This window comes from Erinaceus europaeus, chromosome 6 (genome assembly GCF_950295315.1).
Source record: "Erinaceus europaeus chromosome 6, mEriEur2.1, whole genome shotgun sequence".
In the NCBI taxonomy this organism is placed as follows: Eukaryota; Metazoa; Chordata; class Mammalia; order Eulipotyphla; family Erinaceidae; genus Erinaceus; species Erinaceus europaeus.
Window position 1 is genome coordinate 32,544,371 of NC_080167.1, and position 19,031 is coordinate 32,563,401.

At 39.5% G+C, this 19,031-nt stretch overlaps 1 protein-coding gene across 10 annotated transcripts in view; it reads left to right on the plus strand.

The window, feature by feature from the left end:
• TTC13 (tetratricopeptide repeat domain 13) overlaps positions 1–19,031 on the plus strand; it is a 202,629-nt gene that overhangs the window by 82,259 nt on the left and 101,339 nt on the right. For all 10 annotated transcript variants that reach the window (XM_060192005.1, XM_060192007.1, XM_060192006.1 and 7 more), the window contains 2 exons: positions 13,186–13,327; positions 13,599–13,773. In XM_060192005.1, coding sequence (XP_060047988.1) covers positions 13,186–13,327; positions 13,599–13,773 — 317 coding nt within the window. The remainder of the gene's footprint in view (positions 1–13,185; positions 13,328–13,598; positions 13,774–19,031) is intronic.

The following is a 19,031-nucleotide window of genomic DNA, read 5'->3' on the forward strand; positions in this document are numbered from 1 at the left end:
AAGTGGTTCAATTTCATTCTTCTGCATGTTTCAACCCAGTTTTCCCAGCACCATTTATTGAAGAGAGCCTCCTTCTTCCATTTAATCCTTTGGGCCCCCTTATCAAAGATTAGATGCCCATAGGTGTGGGGATTTCTTTCTGGGCTTTCAATTCTGTTCCACTGGTCTGTGTGCCTATTTTTGTTCCAGTACCATGCTGTTTTGATGATGATGATGGCTTTATAATATAGTTTCAGGTCTGGGAGTGTGATGCCTCCATTTCTGTTTCTTTTCCTTAAGATGGTTTTGGCAATTCTAGGTGTTTTCAGGTTCCAGATAAATGATTGTAGTGTTTGTTCTATTCTCTTAAAGAAGCTTGATGGAACTTTGATGGGTATTGCATTAAATTTGTACATGGCTCTGGGGAGAATATTCATTTTGATGATATTTATTCTTCCAATCCATGAGCATGGGATATCTTTCCATTTCTTGGTATCAGTTTCTATTTCCTTGAGTAGTGAATCATAGTTTTCAGCATACAAGTCTTTCACTTCTTTGGTCAACTTTATTCCTAGGTATTTGATTGATTTTGCTGAAAGAGTAAATGGGAGTGATTTCTGGATGTCTTCTTCTTCAGATTTAGTGTTTGCATAAAGAAATGCCACTGATTTTTGTACATTGATTTTGTACCCTGATACCTTGCTATATTGCCTAATAACTTCCGGTAATTTTCTACTGGATTCTTTAGGTCTTTCTATGTATACTATCATATCATCTGCAAATAGTGAGAGCTTGACTTCTTCCCTTCCAATCTGTATCCCTTTGATTTCTTTCTCTTGCCTGATTGCTATGGCAAGAACTTCCAATACTATGCTGAAGAGTAACGGTGACAGTGGACAGCCCTGTCTAGTCCCTGATCTGAGGGGGAATGCTTTCAGCTTCTGTCCATTGAGTATGATGTTGGCTGTAGGTTTGCTATATATAGACTTCACTATCTTGAGGAATTTCCCATCTATTCCCATTTTTTGTAGAGTTTTGAGCATGAATGGGTGTTGGATTTTGTCAGAGGCTTTCTCTGCATCTATTGAGATAATCATGTGGTTTTTGGCTTTGCTTTTATTGATGTGGTAAATGACATTGATTGACTTACGGATGTTGAACCAGCCTTGCATTCCTGGGATGAATCCCACTTGGTCATGATGAACAATCTTTTTGATGTGTTGCTGTATCCGGTTGGCCAAGATCTTGTTTAATATTTTGGCATCTATGTTCACCAGAGATATTGGTCTGTAGTTTTCCTTTTTTGTTCTGTCCCTATCAGGGTGATGTTGGCTTCATAGAAGGTGGAAGGGAGTATTCCTGTTTCTTCAATCTTATGGAATAGCTTAAGAAGTATGGGTATTAACTGTTTCCTGAAAGTTTTGTAGAATTCATTTGTGAAGCCATCTGGTCCAGGACTTTAGTTGTTGGGAAGGTTCTTAATAATGGTTTCAATTTCTTTGTCTGTGATTGGTGCATTTAGATTTTGTAGTTCTTCTTGGTTCAGTTTTGGAAGGGCATATGCTTCTAGGAATTGTTCCATTTCTTCCAGATTCTCTAGCTTGGTGGCGTATAGTTCTTTATAGAAGTTTTGCATAATTCTCTGGATTTCTGTAGTGTCAGTTGTGATATCTCCTGCATCGTTTACAATTCTATTAATTTGAGCCTTCTCTCTTTTTTGTTTGGTGAGTCTGGCTAGGGGTTTGTCAATTTTGTTTAATCTTTCAAAGAACCAACATTTGGCTTCATTGATCTTTTGTATGGTTCTTTTATTTTTGATGTTGTTTATTTCTGCTGTAACTTTTGTGATTTCTGTCCTTCTGGTTGCTTTAGGGTTCCTTTGTTCCTCTTCTTCTAAGTCCTTGAGGTGTGCAGTAAGGTTGTTCATTTGGGCTTCTTCTTGGTGTTTAATATGTGATTGTATGGATATAAGTTTCCCTCTCAGTACTGCTTTAGCTGTGTCCCAAATATTTTGATAGGTTGTGTCTTCATTTTCATTAGTTTAAGGTCGTTTATTTGGGCTTCTTCTTGGTGTTTAATATGTGATTGTATGGCTACAAGTTTCCCTCTCAGTACTGCTTTAGCTGTGTCCCAAATATTTTGATAGGTTGTGCCTTCATTTTCATTAGTTTCCAGGAACATTTGAATTTCCTGTTTGAGTGAGTCTCTGACCTAATGGTTCTTAAGGAGCATGTTGTTTAGTTTCGAAATTCTGTGTCCTTTAATAATTTTCCGTTTGTTGTTAAATCTTAGTTTTACTCCACTGTGGTCTGAGAATATACTTGGGATGATTTCAATGCTCTTGAATTTATTGATGCTGTCTTTGTGGCCTAACATGTGGTCTATCCTTGAGTATGTGTTATGTGGATTTGAAAAGAAGGTGTATTCCAGTTTTTTGGGGTGGAGGAGTCTGAAAATGTCAAGAGGTCTAGTCTGTCAATCTTTTCATTCAATGCTCTTGTATCTTTATTGGTTCTCTGCTTTGTTGATGTGTCTAAGTGTGAGAGTGGGGTATTGAAGTCTCCCACTATTATTGTATTACTATTGATGTATTTTTGAAATTCTTTCAGTAGATGCTTAATGTATTTAGATGGTCCCTCGTTGGGTGCATAGATGTTAATAATTGTTAATTCTTCTTTGCTGATTGATCCTCTAATCATTATGTAATGTCCTTGCCTATCTTTTATTACTTTATTTAATTTAAAATCTATCGTGTCTGAGATGAGAATGGCTGTTCCTGCCCTTTTTTGTGGACCGTTAGCCTGTATGATAGTTTTCCATCCTTTCACTTTAAGTCTGTATTTATCTTGTTGTGACAGATGGGATTCTTGCAAGCAGCATATGGTTGGGTTATGTTTTCTGATCTATCCCCCCACCCTGTGCCTTTTGATGGGTGAGTTTAAGCCATTGACATTTATTGATATTATGGATTTAATGTATTGTAGTGCCATTGTTCTAAAAAAAAATTTGTTTGCTCTGATATATTGCAAGTATTATAGTGATGTTCTTGTTTTTAAGAGGTCTTTTAGAACCTCTTTCATGGCCGGCTTGGTGATGGTTGCCCCCTTTAACTGTTGTTTATCTATAAAGGTTTTGATCCCTCCATCTAGTTTGAATGAAAGTCTAGCAGGATATATTATCCTTGGTTGAAACCGTTTTTCATTCAGGGATCAATAGATATCTTGCCACTCCCTTCTGGCTTTTAGAGTTTGAGTGGAGAAGTCTGCAGATAATCTTATGGGTTTTCCCTTGTATATGACTTTTTGTTTCTCTCTTGCAGCCTTTAGGATCCTTTCTTTATCCTTACTTCTTCTCATTGTGACTATGATGTGTCTTGGTGTCTTCAGGTCTGGGTTGATTCTGTTTGGTACTCTCTGGGCCTCTTGAACCTTGATATCCTTTCTGTTATTCAGGTCTGGGAAGTTTTCTTGTATTATTTCCTCTAGAATGTTTGCTTCCCCTTCCTCTCTTTCTTCCTCTGGCAGGCCAATTATACGAATGTTACTTCTTTTGAGATCATCCCATATGTCTCTGTTGTTGTTTTCATTGTCTCTCCATCTCTTTTTAAGCTCTTTCACCTCTTTCTTAGTTTTCTCTAACTCATCCTCTGTCTGACTAATTCTGTTTTCTGCTTCTGTTAGTCTGCTTTCCCTTGCCTCAGCTTCTTTCTTCATTACAGCTATTTCAGCTTTCAGTTCTCTAATTGCCTCAAGATAATCAGTATTTTCCTTGGGGGTCTCAACTGTTGTTTCCCTAATACTGCCATTCCTTTCCTCCAATGTTGTTTTCATTTCTGTGATTAATAAGTTTATTATTGCTTGCATACTTTTCTTATCTATGGTTACTTCTGGCTGATTTTTAGTTTCTTCTGGGCTCTTGTCTTCATTCATTGGAGTAGCAGTTTTATTTGTTTTTAATCTACCCATTTTTTTTATTTATGTGTTTCACTTTTTTTTTATGCTCTGTTGTTCCTCATTTGTTGTGTCTTGAGTGCAAGTAACACTGTACTAAATACCTTTATGACAATTGCACTCACCAACCTCCGGAATTATAGTAGCAACTGAAGTAAGTATTGAAGTAGTTTAATCGTTACCAGTTAGCCAAACAATTTCTCCAGTCCGTGAAAAAATAGTAACCAAATCCCAGTGAAGAAAGAGAAAAGAAAGAGAGGATAGCAAGAATAGACAGTTATGCAAATCTACTATCCAGTGTATATTCTAGGTGTAACAAGAGGGGAAAGGGAACTAGAGCAGAGATACACACATAGAGAGTCCACTCCGAGTCAGATTTCTTCCCCAAAGTAATTCACAAATTCAGAAAGGCAAAGAAGAAAGAAGTGTATGACAAGATTAAAAAAAAGGAGAGAGAGAGAGACAAGAGAGAGAAAAGGGAGAAGATAAGAAAAAGAGTTGTAATTAAAGAGCAGTGCAAGGAACTTCCCAAATGTGTATCCGTGAATTCAAAAAAAACACCCTGTTTGGTGGTATGGGGTATCCTGCTAGGAGCTGGTCCCCAGGGACTGCTTATGGGGGGGGAGGGCGGGAAGGATGTATGCTTGAAAATTAAAAGGAAGAAAAAAGAATTTTTTCCCCCTACTCTAATTCTTAACCCAAATTAAGTTATAGTTACCTCTTTGTCACCGCTATGTCCCCTTATTGGCTGGCCTGCTAAAGGCAGAAAATCCTATTGTTTCCAGGGAATGTGTTTGGAGCTCAGCAGCTAGCAGCTTCTCTGTCCGCCATCTTCCGGGAAACCCCTCCCTCCAGACTTTTTTAAAGGATTTCTCAAAAATGAAAACTAGCTCCAAGTCCTTTGATCCAATGAGAGCTATACTCAAGAAGTCTTTGGATCCGCCCTCAGGGTCGCAGTGGTCCCTGGAGACTCCCAAGAGAAAGCCCCCGAGCTAAAGTGCTCTCTCTGGGTCCTCTGCCGGCCGCCCAGCAGCGCTCTGCAACCGGCGGAGGAGCCGCCTTCCCGGGCGGAGGACAATGCCCGGCGCGCTCGCCTTGCCTGGTGCCGCCTGGGAAGTCTGGAGCAGCCTGCCCGCTAGTCCATGCCACCTTTACTCTAATTCTTAACCCAAATTAAGTTATAATCACCTCTTTGGTGTCACCCCTTATTGACTGGCCTGCTAAAGGCAGAAAATTCTACCATTTCCAGAAGATGTGATCAGAGCACACGCTGTTAGCAGCTTCTCAATCCGCCATCTTCCCCCTCTCCCGGGGTTGCTCTTTTCATAATTGGGTGTCCGCAACTTCACTGAGCTACAGGGTTTCTCACTTTAAAAGAATTTATAAAACTTAGAGAAGAAAGACATGCTTTTTTTCCCAGAACGTTGAATTGCATAATTATTCTTGAATTTTAAGTGAAGTGACTTTAGTGATTGAAAAAGTTATAATTTTCTGACTATGAATATAATTCAGAATGGTAAATCTCTGAAGAGGTACAATTTATATACTTTTTCCGAAAAGAAGAATCTGTTTCTAATCAAATACCAAAGTTTACATACAATTAGTTAGGGCTAGAGCACATCACGAACTAAGGACAAAGATCTAAATAGTATGTGCCTTTGGAAATCATTAAATCAACCCCTGCTCCCAAATTTTAAGATCTCTGTGGTTATTCCCTAAGCTGATAAAGATTTTTTTATTTTAATGTATTTATTTATAAAATAGAAACACTCACAAGACCATAGGATAAGAGGGGTATAATTCCCACCACCAGAACTCTGTATCTCATCCCCTCCCCTGATAGCTTTCCTATTCTTTAACCCCATGGGAATATGGACCCAGAGTCATTATGCTGATAAAGTTTTTAAAAAGTAAATGTAGACCTAAAGACCTATAGACCAAGGCACATCATATTTAGAATGGAAAGGAATAAGGATAAAGAAAGGATCTTAAAGGCTGCAAGAGAAAAAACAAAGAATCACTTACAGAGGAAAACCTAAGATTATCAGCAGATTTCTCCACATAAACTAAAGGCCATAAGAGAATGGGAAGATATATATCAAATGCTCAATGAGAAAGGCTTTCAACGAAGACTATTATATCCTGCTAAACTGTCATTCAGACTAGATGGAGGCATAAAAACATTTTCAGAGTTATTCACCCTAAGAAACTGGAATACATATAAGTCCACATGGGTCATTCTCAAGGATAGACCATACATTAGGCCACAAAGATAGTGCCAACAAATTCATGAGCATTGAAGTCATCCCAAGCATCTTCTCAGACCATAGTGGAATTAAATTAATATATTTTTTAAAAACTTGGTTTCGCGGGGTTGGGCGGTACCGCAGCGGGTTAAGCACACATGGCAAGAAGCACAAAGACCAGTATAAGGATCCCGGTTCAAGCCCCCTTGCTCCCCACCTACAGGGGAGTCCTTCACAAGCAGTGAAGCAGGTCTGCAGGTGTCTATCTTTCTCTCCCCCTCTCTGTCTTCCCCTCCTCTCTCCATTTCTCTCTGTCCTGTCCAACAACGAGAACATCAATAACAGCAAAAATAATAACTACAACAACAATAAAAAGGGCAACAAAAGGGAAAATAAATAAATATAATTAAAAAAAATTTTTTAAGTAAGAACAAGAGAACCATACAAAAGATTAACAAAGCTAAATGTTGGTTCTTTGAAAGAGTAAAGAAAATTGACAAACCCTTAGCCAGACTCACAAAAAAAAAAAAAGAGAGAGAAAGAGAAGACTCGAATAAATAAGATTGTAAATGAAAGAGGAGATATCACACAGACACCACAGAAGTCCAAAGTACCATGCAAGGCTTCTATGAAAGCCTTATATGACACCAAGCTAAAGAACCTAGAATAACTGCATGAGTTTTATGTACAGACTTTCAAAATTAAACAAAGAGGAAGAACTAGAAATTATGAACAGGACAATCATAGCCAAAGAAATTGAAAGTTGTCAAGAACCTTCACAACAATAAAAGTCCTGGGCCTCTTTGGAGAGTCCTGAGATTCCCAAACAGACATGATGGGCCTAGATCTCAAATAAATCCCTCTCTTCATTGTTACCGGTCATCTCTATCAGGAATAACACATACACCCCTTTGTAGGCCCCCATAGGACCTTGCCCCCAACATGGTAGAGAATGTTCCTTGCCCCCAACAATGGTAGAGGATGTTCAATGGTAGAAGGGAGGCTGGACAACATATTCTACATATGCTACACCTGAGGAAGATGGGCTGTTATTGGGTCAGCTTGCAACGTTCCTACCCATGACCACAGAATGTGAGCTCAGATCTACAGGGATGCAGAGGTCACATAGGCTCCTAAGCTGAATATGGGCCCCAGATCACATCAACTCAATGGGGTTTATAGTCAACAACATTTATACACCATTTGGGAGCTACTCTCTTCCCTGATACAGCTTTTTGGTCCTTTTCCAGCTATGACATCATCTACCCACACAATAACTTGGATCTATCTGCAGATTTCAGGCTCAGGGGGAAAAAAAAAAAGGAAAAAAAAAACTAGTATAGCCACAGGCTACTTTGGAATATAACTAAAATATGCCTACTAGCTATCTACAAAACAGACGCCGCCCCCCCCCTTCATCTGCACTATTCCAGCCTTTAGATTCATGATTAGTCAACAATTTGTTTGGCTTTGTGTGTTAACACTCTTTTCAGCCACCAGGTTCCAGATGCTAGCATGATGCCAACCAGACTTCCCTGGACAGACAACCCCACCAATGTGTCCTGGAGCTCTGATACCCCAGAACCCTAACCCACTAGGGAGAGAGAGAGGCAGGCTGGGAGTATGGATTGACCTATCAATACCCATGTTCAGCAGGGACGCAATTACAGAAGCCAGACCTTTAACCTTCTGCATCCCACAATGACCTTGGGTCCATACTCCCAGAGGGTTAAAGAGTAGGAAAGCAATCAAGGGAGGGGATGGAATATGGAGTTCTGGTGGTGGGAATTGTGTGGAGTTGTACCCTTCTTATCTTATGGTTTTGTCAGTGTTTCGTTTTTATAAAAAAAAATTAAATTAAAAAAGCCCTGGGCTAGTTGATTTTACAAATTAATTCTACGAAACCATCAAGAAAGAGTTAATGCTTTTAAAACACTTCCAAAACATTGAAGACACAGGAATACTTCATTTTGCCTTTTTAAAGTGTTTTTTGTTTTCATTTATTTATTATTTTTAATATTTATTCCCTTTTGTTACCCTTGTTTTATTGTTGGAATTATTATTGTTGTTGTTATTGATGTCGTTGTTGAATAAGACAGAGAAATGGAGAGAGGAGGGTAAGACAGAGGGGGAGAGGAAGATAGACACCTGTAGACCTGCTCTACTGCTTGTGAAGCAAATCCCCTGCAGGTGGGGATTTGGGGGCTCAAACTGGAATCCTTTCACTGGTCCTTGTGCTTTGCACCACCTGCGCTTAACCTGCTGTGCTACTGCCTGACTCACTTCCATCCACCTTTTATGAAGCTAACATTACCCTGAAACCAAATGCAGACAGGGATACAGCAAAAAAAGAAAACTACAGACCAATATCTCTGATAAACATAGATATGGAAATATTGAACAAAATTCTGGATATAACCAGATACAGCAGTATATTATATAGTGCAGGACTTCTGGAAGGTGTGGCCATAGAATAAGAGGGATCAAATTGTCTCTTCTCCCAAAACATCAAATAAATACAACAGGAGACCCAACTGAAGTCATAAACTACAGCTGAAATTTCTGCAGCCTTAGGTGGGTTAGGTGTGCAGTTGGGGCAAAAAGGGACACATGCTGTGGAATGGTGAAATCAGGTCAGAGCTCCAGGCAGCATCACACTGCGCTGAGTCATTTTGGTGATCTCACTTTAAGTACAGCAAGCAATGAAGGTTGTTCCAAGTGTCAGAAGAAAAGAGAAGAGGGCTTAAAACCTCTCAGTCTTTGACTCAGAGGATATTTAGCCTTTTGAATTCAATGCAAGAACACAACATAAAATAGAGCATTTGTGACCACAAAACAATGCAAAGCAACCACCCTCGCCACCCCATCCCACCTGCCGTGGATTATAGAAGAGAAACCTAGAGATGACAATAGCACCATGTGCTGTCCATCAATAACCAGCACAGAGTAGCAGCAGGTACGTCTCTCTCTTCTCTCCCTGGTCAGACACAAGTCAACCCAGGCAAGTGTGATTAGTGGATTGAATGGTACTGAGAGAGGGACTTCATAATATACCATATATAATGGTTAATCCAAGAAGAAACATTGGAGAAATGAACCAGGACAAAAGTCCAGATTAAAAAAAACAAAACAAAACAAAGGGTTTTGAGGAAAAGATCCAAACACTAATTGAGCTTTTAGTCACAAAAGGGAGGGGAGAGTTTGAAAATAATATCCAAAATGGGGAAACAACAAATGAGACTCTGAAAGAAAACACTATCTTGAGGTAATTAGAGAGCTGAAATAGCTGAGCTAAGAGCACAACTAGGTGAACAAGCTTCTTCTTCTAGCGTTTGCCCTTCTTCTGTAGCCAGTCAACAGCGTCAGGTTGAGCCTGATGTCTGCTTGTTGCTGGCTTTGAAAGTGACTGGGATCCATGTGGATTCAGTTGGCTAGGAAGGATCGTCAGTTTCCCCAATAAATGGGTACTCACGGGATGCACCACGAGAAGGTCGATCCAATGCATCCCAGGTGAACAAGCTAGTGCAGGGTAATGAAATAGCTGAGCTACAGAAAACAACAGAGGGGAGAGAGAATAGAATAAGTGAGACAGAAAACAGAATTAGCAAGACTGAGGATGAATTAGAGAAAACTAAGAGATCTCAAAAAGAGATTATGAAATAGAGCAACAGAGACATAGGGGATGACTTCAGAAGAATAGTATAAGCATTATTGGCTTACCAGGGGAAGAAAGCATTCTATAGGACATAATAGATCAGAACTTGCCTACTACAGACAAGATGAAAGAAGCTCAGAGGGTCCCAAAGAGAAAGACACCAAGACACATCAGATTTAGAATGAAAAGAAGTAAGGATAAAGGAATGCTGCAGGGAGTCCGCGGTAGCGCAGTGGGTTGGGTGCAGGTGGCGCAAAGCACAAGGACCGGCTGAAGGGTCCCGGTTCGAGCCCCCGGCTCCCCACCTGCAGGGGAATCGCTTCACAAGCGGTGAAGCAGGTCTGCAGGTGTCTATCTTTCTCTCCTCCTCTTTGTCTTCCCCTCCTCTCTCCATTTCTCTCTGTCCTATCCAACAACAACGACATCAATCATAACTACAACAATAAAACAACGAGGGCAACAAAAGGGAATAAATAATAAATAAAAAAAAAGGAATGCTGCAAGAGAAAAACAAAAAGTCACCCACAGAGGAAAACCCTTAAGATTAGCAGTAGATTTCTCCACATAAACAGTACAGGCCAAAAGAGAATGGCAAGATATATATTGAGCTCTCAATGAGAAAGGCTTTCAATCAAGAATACTGTATCCTGTTATACTGTTATTCCAATTAGATGGAAGCATAAAAACCTTCTCAGACAAGCAACAGTTGAAGGAATCAACTATCAGCAAGCCTGCCCTGAAAGAAGTTCTGAAAGGTCTCATAAGCAATCACATCATAAACACGCTATATATCAGAACACTCTAAAATTTTAGAATAATGGCATTAAAATATATTCATTCTATAATATCAGTAAATGTCAGTGGCCTGAATTCACCTATTAAAAGGCATAGAGTTGGAAAATGGATCAGAAAACACAGGCCAATCATATGTTGTCTGTAGGAATCCCACCTAATGCAACAAGACAAATACAGACTCAAAGTGAAAGGATGGAAAACTACCACACAAATCAATGGACCACAAAAAAAGGAGCAGGAACAGCTATTCTCAAACTGACACAATAGACCTTAAAACAAGTAAAATTTTAAAAGATAGGGATGGACAGTACTTGATGCTCAGAGGACCAGTCAATCAAGAAGTCTTAACAATTATTAACATCTGTGCACCCAATGAAAGAACATTGGAACACACTGACCAGTGAAATAGGATTGAGAGCCTAGAAATAAGCCACAATACCTATGAACATCTAATCTTTGACAAAGCTGTCCAGACTAAAATTCCAAATGGATCAAGGACTTAGATGTTAGACCAGAAACACTCAGATACTTAGAGGAAAATACTGGCAGAATGCTTATTTATTATTTTTGTATTATCTTTATTTTTTGGATATAGACAGCCAGAAATTGAGAGTGAAGCTTCCCCCCTTGCAAGTGGGGATCAGGGGCTTGAACTTTGGTCTCTTTGCACACTGTAATGTATGTGCTCAATTAGATCCACCACCACCTGGCTCCCAGAACTATTTTCCAGCTAAATTTTAAAGGCATCTTCAGTGATACAAATTCAGTGACAAAGAAGACTAAAATAAAAATAAACCTATGGGACAACACCAAATTAAAAAGCTTCTAAACAGCAAAAGAAATCACCACTCAAAGAGACACCTTACAGAATGGGAGAAGATCTTTCCATGCCATACATCAGACAAGAGGATAATAACCAAAATAAAGAGCTCACCAAACTCAGCAACAAGAAAACTAATGACCCCATGCAAAAATGGGGAGAGGACATGGACAGAATATTCACCACAGAAGAGATCCAAAAGACTGAGAAACACCTATGTTCTATGTCTTTGATTGTCAGAGAAATGCAAATGAAGACAATAGTGAGATACTGCTTCACTCCTGTGAGAATGTTATACATCAGAAAAGGTAGCAGCAACAAATGCTGGAGAGGTTGTGGAGACAATGGAACCCTCCACTGCTGGTGGGAATGTCAATTGGTCCAAGCCCTATGGAGAGCAGTCTGGAGAACTCTCAGAAGGCTAGAAGTGGACTTTCTTAATGACCCTGCAATACCTCTTCTGGGGATATATCCTAAGGAACCAAACACATCCATCCAAAAAGATGTGTGTATACCTATGCTTATAGCAGCACAATTTGAAATAGCCAAAACCTGGAAGCCGCCCAGGTTTCCAACACAGATGAGTGACTGAGGAAGTTATATATACATAATGGAATATTACTCTGCTATTAAAAATAGTGATTTTATTTTCTTCACCTCATCTTGAATGGAACCTGAAGGAATCATGTTAAGTAAGGTAAATGAAGATAGAGACGGTTGATTTCATTCATAGACAGAAGTTGACAAATACTACCATGATGCCAGCCTGCCTTGCCTGGGCAGACGGCCTCACCCTTGTGTCCTGGAATTCCACCTCTCCAGAGCCTGGCCGCACTAGGGAAAAGTAGACAGGCTGGGGGTATGGATCAACCTGTTAATCCCCATGTCCAGCAGAGAAGCAATTACAGAAGTCAAACCTCCCACCTTCTGCATTCCATAGATATCTTTGGTCTGTATTTCCACCCGTATAAGGAATAGGGAACCTTCCAGTGGAGGGGATGGGATATGGTACTCTGGTGGTGGAAATTGTATGGAATTGTATCCCTGTTACCCCACAATTGTGTTGATCATTATTAAATCACTAATAATAAATAAAGTTGAAAAACAAGATCAGAAGAGAAAACACTAAGCAGAACTGGGACTGGAGTTGGTGTATTGCACCAAAGTAAAAGACTTTTGGTGGGTTTGGGGGGAGAGTTCAGGTCCTGGAACATGATGGCAGAGGAGGACCTAAAGGGGGTTTGAATTGTTATGTGGAAAACTGAGAAATGTTACACATGTACAAACTACTATATTTTAATGTTGACTGTAAAGTATTAACCCTCCCAAAGTAAGATTATGATATGCCACTCATTTTATAACTTTAAAGTAGGAATTAAAATATATAAACAAAACAAAGTGGGGTTTTTTTGTTTGTTTGTTTGTTCATTTGTTTTGCCACCAGAGTTATCATTGGGGATTGGGGATTGGTACTCCATTGCTTTTAGTGTTCATTTTTTCCTCCTCTAGATAGACAGTAAGAGATAGACAGAGAGAGAGAAAAGGAGGGAAACCACAATTCTGATCCAACATTGTTAACCCCGCCCCACTCCTTATGTATGAAAACTTGTGCACTGCACTGGGTGAGCCACCTCCCTGTCCCTGAGAATAAAATATCTTACTTGAATTTCGGGACTATATTTCTTAGAATAGCTTGTTCTATATGTTTACTGAAGTGTCTGTATTTTGTTCATTACCTAGAGAACTGGGAAATTTTGAAGCTGCCACTGAGAGTTTTCAAAAGGCACTGTTGCTCAACCAAAATCATGTACAGACCCTCCAGTTACGAGGAATGATGCTTTATCACCATGGCAGCTTACAGGAAGCCCTTAAGAACTTCAAGGTGAGCATCCATAAGTGGATAACACTGCAACTGGAGTTCAGCAAAGTTTAGTGAAATTAATTGGAGTGGTTCTCAAGGATACTATATTACAACTAAAAGAAACTAACAAAATAAAAATTCATTGCTTTTTCCTATGGACTAATTTACAATACATATATTTGCTTTGCTTAAATTGAAAGGAAAGTTTTATATTCCAGTTAAAGAATAAGGCATTTAAATTTTTCATAAACTGTAGTGATACTAATACAGCATTTTCTCATTCATGCTTTAGCGGTGTCTGCAGCTAGAGCCATATAATGAAGTATGCCAGTATATGAAAGGACTCAGCCATGTTGCAATGGGGCAGTTTTATGAAGGAATAAAAGCACAAACTAAAGTTATGCTAAATGATCCTCTACCAGGTCAGAAGGCAAGTCCAGAGTATCTTAAAGTGAAGTATCTCAGAGGTAAGTCAGTTAATTGCACAATCACTACTTTTTAATGTTTCATGATGTGAATCTCAAAGGAGCTGTATATGTTTATAACCATATCTTAGTGTGGATATAGTTCGTGTTTTCTAAAGACCCATTTAGTGCTTTTTCTACCACTTTTATTTTATGTTCTATTTCTAAAGTTTAAAGAATTTACCTAACAAAAAATATTTTGAGCTAAATGTGACAGTCATCTGAGTCTAATCTTACCTGAACATATCAGAATTACTAAAAAGTAGAGTTTTATGTTTTTACTGTTAAATATAAAGTTAGTGTCTTTGATCTATTATCTTTTCAAGTTAGAATTCTCATATATGTTGGAGAAGTTAAATTGCCATGAGAAAGAAAGCAAAAAAAATTGACATCATTTTATTTATTTATTTATTTTTACTGTCCTCTTACTCAGCTTTTGTCTGTCATACAGTGCTTTTTAATTTTCTTATTTCTCAATAGAATCCTACCCTTAAATTCATTTTTTATTCTTTTTTTTTCCTTCAAGCCATTTTTTATTTGTGATTAGTAGTGGTTTTTAAGATCATAAGATTGTAGCATGTATTTCCACACTGTACCAACCACCAAAGTTCTGTGTTCCTACTCTCCTGGATATAACCACTATAGTTTTCACAATCTTAGACACAGTTTACATTTTTTTCTTTCTTCTTTTAAGTTTCAAGTTCATATGTTTACATTCTCTAAATTCCACATGAGTGAAACTATGTAGTAGGTAGTTGTCTTTCATCTTCTCTCATTAAGTATATTCACATCCAGTTCCAACCATTTTGTCTCAAAGTACACAATATTGATTTTTTTCTTTTGAAAAATATATTTTATTAATTATTATTGGATAGAGATAGAGAGAAATTGAGAGGGGTGGGAGAGACAGAGAGGGAGATACCTGCAGACCTGCTTTACCACTTGTGAAGCTTTCCCCCTGCAGGTGGGGGCCAGGGACTTGAACCTGGGTCCTTATGCACTGTAACATGTGCTTAACCAGGTGTGCCACCACCTGGCCCAAAACTTTTTTTCTTATAAAACCTAATCTTCTCTTCCTTTTCTTCTCTTTAATTTGTTCTCATTAGTATTCTATACCAGTTTTGACTATCTGAAAAATATAAGCAAAAAACAAACAAGTGGAGTTAGTTTTAGATATACATTTTATAATTCAGTGTAGGAATATATCATCTGGATATATAATGAATAAAGAATATGATTCATTGACTCTTCATTTTTATAGGGCTAGAGATAGCATAATGGTTATGCAAAAAGGGTTTCATGTATGGGTCTCTGAGCTTCCAGATTCAATACTTGTATGGCCATAAGTTAGAGCTGAGCATTAATATGGTAAAAAAAAAAAATCTACAGGGTCCAGATAGTGGCTCACTCTGGAGATTATACACATTGCTTTGTGTGAGGACCCAAGTATAAGACTTTGGTCCACATCTACAAGGCTGGGGTGGGAGCTTCATGAGCAGCGGAGTAGTGCTGTAGATGTCTTTCTCTTTTCTCTTGGTTACTCCCTGTCACCCCTATAAAAAAAAGGTGGGGGACAGTGAGAACAATGGAGTCATTATGCATTGTATAGTCACTGAGCCCCAGTGATAACACTGATGGCCAAAAAACAAAAATAAAGACTATAGAGCCTATATTTCCCCCAGTCCTGGAGCCTTAGGGTGGGGCGCACTTTTCTGCATGCTTCGCTCAATTCATATCAAATAATATTGCATCCGCCAATCACAACCTAATCAACGCTACGAGTGCCACCTCAGTATGCTTCACTTCAGACTGTGTCCAGAGACTTCAGGTGTGGAATGACAGCCCTTCAACTTCATTACTCAGGTGAGACCGTTCCTTTCATAGTATTCTCTAATTCCATTCCAGGTGGTTCACTTCCTAACAAAGACCCAAATCCTAGATATAGACCAGGTCCCCTAAGAGCATATGTTGATACATATCCATAAACCAGGGCAAAATATATAATTGAAAGCAAAAGTACACAATAATCTATAGTGAGTACCCCCCAACACTTCATCTGCACTATTCCAGCATTTAGGTCCATAATTGTTCAACAGTTTGTTTGGCTTTGTTTGTTAACTCTTTTCAGCCACCAGGTTCCAGATGCCAGCAGGATGCCGACCAGACTTCCCTGGACAGACAACCCCACCAGTGTGTCCTTGAGCTCCACTTCCCCAGAGCCCCTACCTACAAGGGAAAGAGAGAAGCAGGCTGGGAGTATGGATTGACCAGTCAACACCCATGTTCAGCGCGGAAGCAATTATAGAAGCCAGACCTTTCACCTTCTGCATCCCACAATGACCTTGGGACCATACTCCCCAAGGGATAAAGAGTAGGAAAGCTATCAGGGGAGGGGATGGTTTATAGAGATCTGGTGGTAGGAATTGCGTGGAGTTGTACCCCTCCTAGCCTATGGTTTTGTTAATGTCACCTTTTTAAAATAATTAAATAAAAAAAAAGAAAGAACCCCCACTAACTTTAAAAAATGTATAGTTTGTTACAAGATTGTAAAACTACAATTTATCAGTGTACCCACCATCAAAGTTCTATAACCCCACCCTCCCACCTCCCAAAGATAACCACCATAGTTTTCATAAGTCATACAAACTGTTTGCTTCTGTTTTGTTTGGATTTTTTTTTCAATTTCATGTAAATGAGATCTCTTAGATTCCACATATGAGTAGTTGTCTTTCATCTCCTTACTTAACTTCGATAAGCATAATCACCTTCATTTCCATCCATTTTGTCACAAAAAAAAAATCATCTTTTGTGATTGCACAGTAGTATTCCATGGAGTATATATCCCATAAATTCTTTAGTCAGTCATCTGATGATGAGCGTTTAGGCACCTGGAGCTTCTGTTTGTCTTTCTTTTGGATGTGTGTTTCCTGGAGACTCAGAATAGATAGGTCTTCCTTCTTAATCCATTCAGTCACTTTGAATCTTTTGACTGATGAATTTAAGCCATTCACTTCTAGGATGATTATTGTTAAATGTGCTTATAGCCATTCTAGTATTTGTTTCAAGGTTGCTTTATGTTTTTGTTGACTCTTTCCCTATTTGTTTCTGTTATTTATATGGATGGTTTTCTTTTTATTATTAATTTACTTATTTATAAAATGGAAACACTGACGATAAGAGCAATACAATTCCCACCGCCAAAGCTCCACATCCCATCACCTACTCATAGCTTTCCTTTTCTTTCTTTATTATTATTGTTATTTTTTTTTATTTAAGAAAGGAGACATTAACAAAATCATAGGATGGGAGGTACAACTCCACACAATTCCCACCACTCAATCTCTATATCCCGTCCCCTCCCCACTAGCTTTCCCATTCTCTATCCCTCTGGGAGCATGGACCCAGGGTCATTGTGGGTTGCAGAAGGTGGAAGGTCTGGCTTCTGTAATTGCTTCCCCGCTGAACATGGATGTTGACTGGTCAGTCCATACTCCCAATCTGCCTCTCTCTTTCCCTAGTAGGGTTGGTCTCTGGGGAAGCGGAGCTCCAGGATGCATTGGTGGGGTCTTCAATCCAGGGAAGCCTGGCCAGCATCCTGATGGCATCTGGAACCTGGTGGCTGAAAAGAGAGTTAACATACAAAGCCAAACAAATTGTTGAAGAATCATGGACCCAAAGGATGGAATAGTAGAGATAAAGTGTTTGGGTATACTCACTGCAAACTCTAGTGTACTGCTGCTTTCAGGTATATATTTGCCCTGGTTTATGGATACGTGTGAACATATGCTCTATCTTCTGGAACCTGGTCTATATCTAGGTTTTGGGACTTTGTTAGGAAGTGAACCACCTGGGATGGAGTTAGAGAATACTATGAAAGGAAAGGTCTCACCCAAGTGATGAAGCTGAAGGGTTGTCATTCCACACCTGAAGTCTCTGGACACAGTCTGAAGTGAAGCATGCTCGGGTGGCACTTGTTGTGTTGATTAGATTTCGATCAGCGGATGCAATATTATTTGATAAGAATTGGGAGAAGCATACAGGAAAGTGGACCCTATCCTAGGGTCTCAGGACTGGGGGAAGTTTAGGCTCTATAGTGGAGATGTGAGGTTCCTGCTGTCTTAGGGTTCAAGAAGACAATGGATAGTTACTGTTAATATCACATTATTTGATAATTGGGTTAACTTTGAAAAGTCCCTTTACAAGACATACAATCAATTTTCCCCCCTCATATTAATTGTTGGGTAGTATGCCAGCTCCCCCGGCTTAAAGCTTCTGTCTCTAATTCTACTTAACTAAGCACCGGCATGCCTGCATGACATTGGTTTGATCCCACTTAAAGCTGTGGTCTATTTACATAAACCACTTTTAACTAAGCACCACCCTCCCTCCAGGGCATTGGTTTAATCCCCAATGGTTCACGATGTCTTTTTTGCTCCACCCCCTCTCATAGTCACCCTGATCTCCACCATTGTCTTTTCGCTCCACCCTCTCTACGTCACACCCTGTTTCCACCCTACTTGGCTAGTATATATACAAGCTGCTTTTCTGAGTAAAAACACTTGGCATTGCTTTCCTGCTTTGAGAGTTCCAGAGTGTATCTCCTGGGATGTTAGCTCCGCATGAGTTCCTGATCCCTCTCCCACGCAGCAGCATAGATTGGCTCCAGTTGAGTTCTCTCCTACTCAGAGAGCACTTGCTCGGGATAGCACCCTCAGGCTATCCCGGCAATTAATTAAATAGAGATTTATATGACTACAATTTAATAGGTGTGTACATAAACACCATTCCCACCACCAAAAGATTGTGTCCCATCCCACCCACCCCAACCCCCACTGCCCTGCAGGCCCAGGAAGCTGCATGTCCATCCTCCCCCGCACCACAGGGTTTTTACTTTGGTGCCCTGCTTTCAATATAGTCAGATCCTGCTTTTAGTTTCCCTTTCAGATCTTCTTTCTCAGCTTCTGTTAATGAGTGGGATCATCCCATACTCATCTTTTATCATTCTGACTTAGCTCACTATACATAATTCCTTCTAGCTCTGACCAAGAGGGGTCAGAGAAGTTGAGTTCATTGTTCTTAGTAGCTGCATAGTATTCCATTGTGTATATATACCATAGCTTTCTCAGCCACTAATCTGTTGTTGGGCACCTGGGTTACTTCCAGGTTTTAGCTACTATGAATTGTGCTGCTATGAACATAGGAGTACACACATCCTTTTGGTTGGGTGTTATGGAGTCCTTGGGGTATAACCCCAGGAGAGG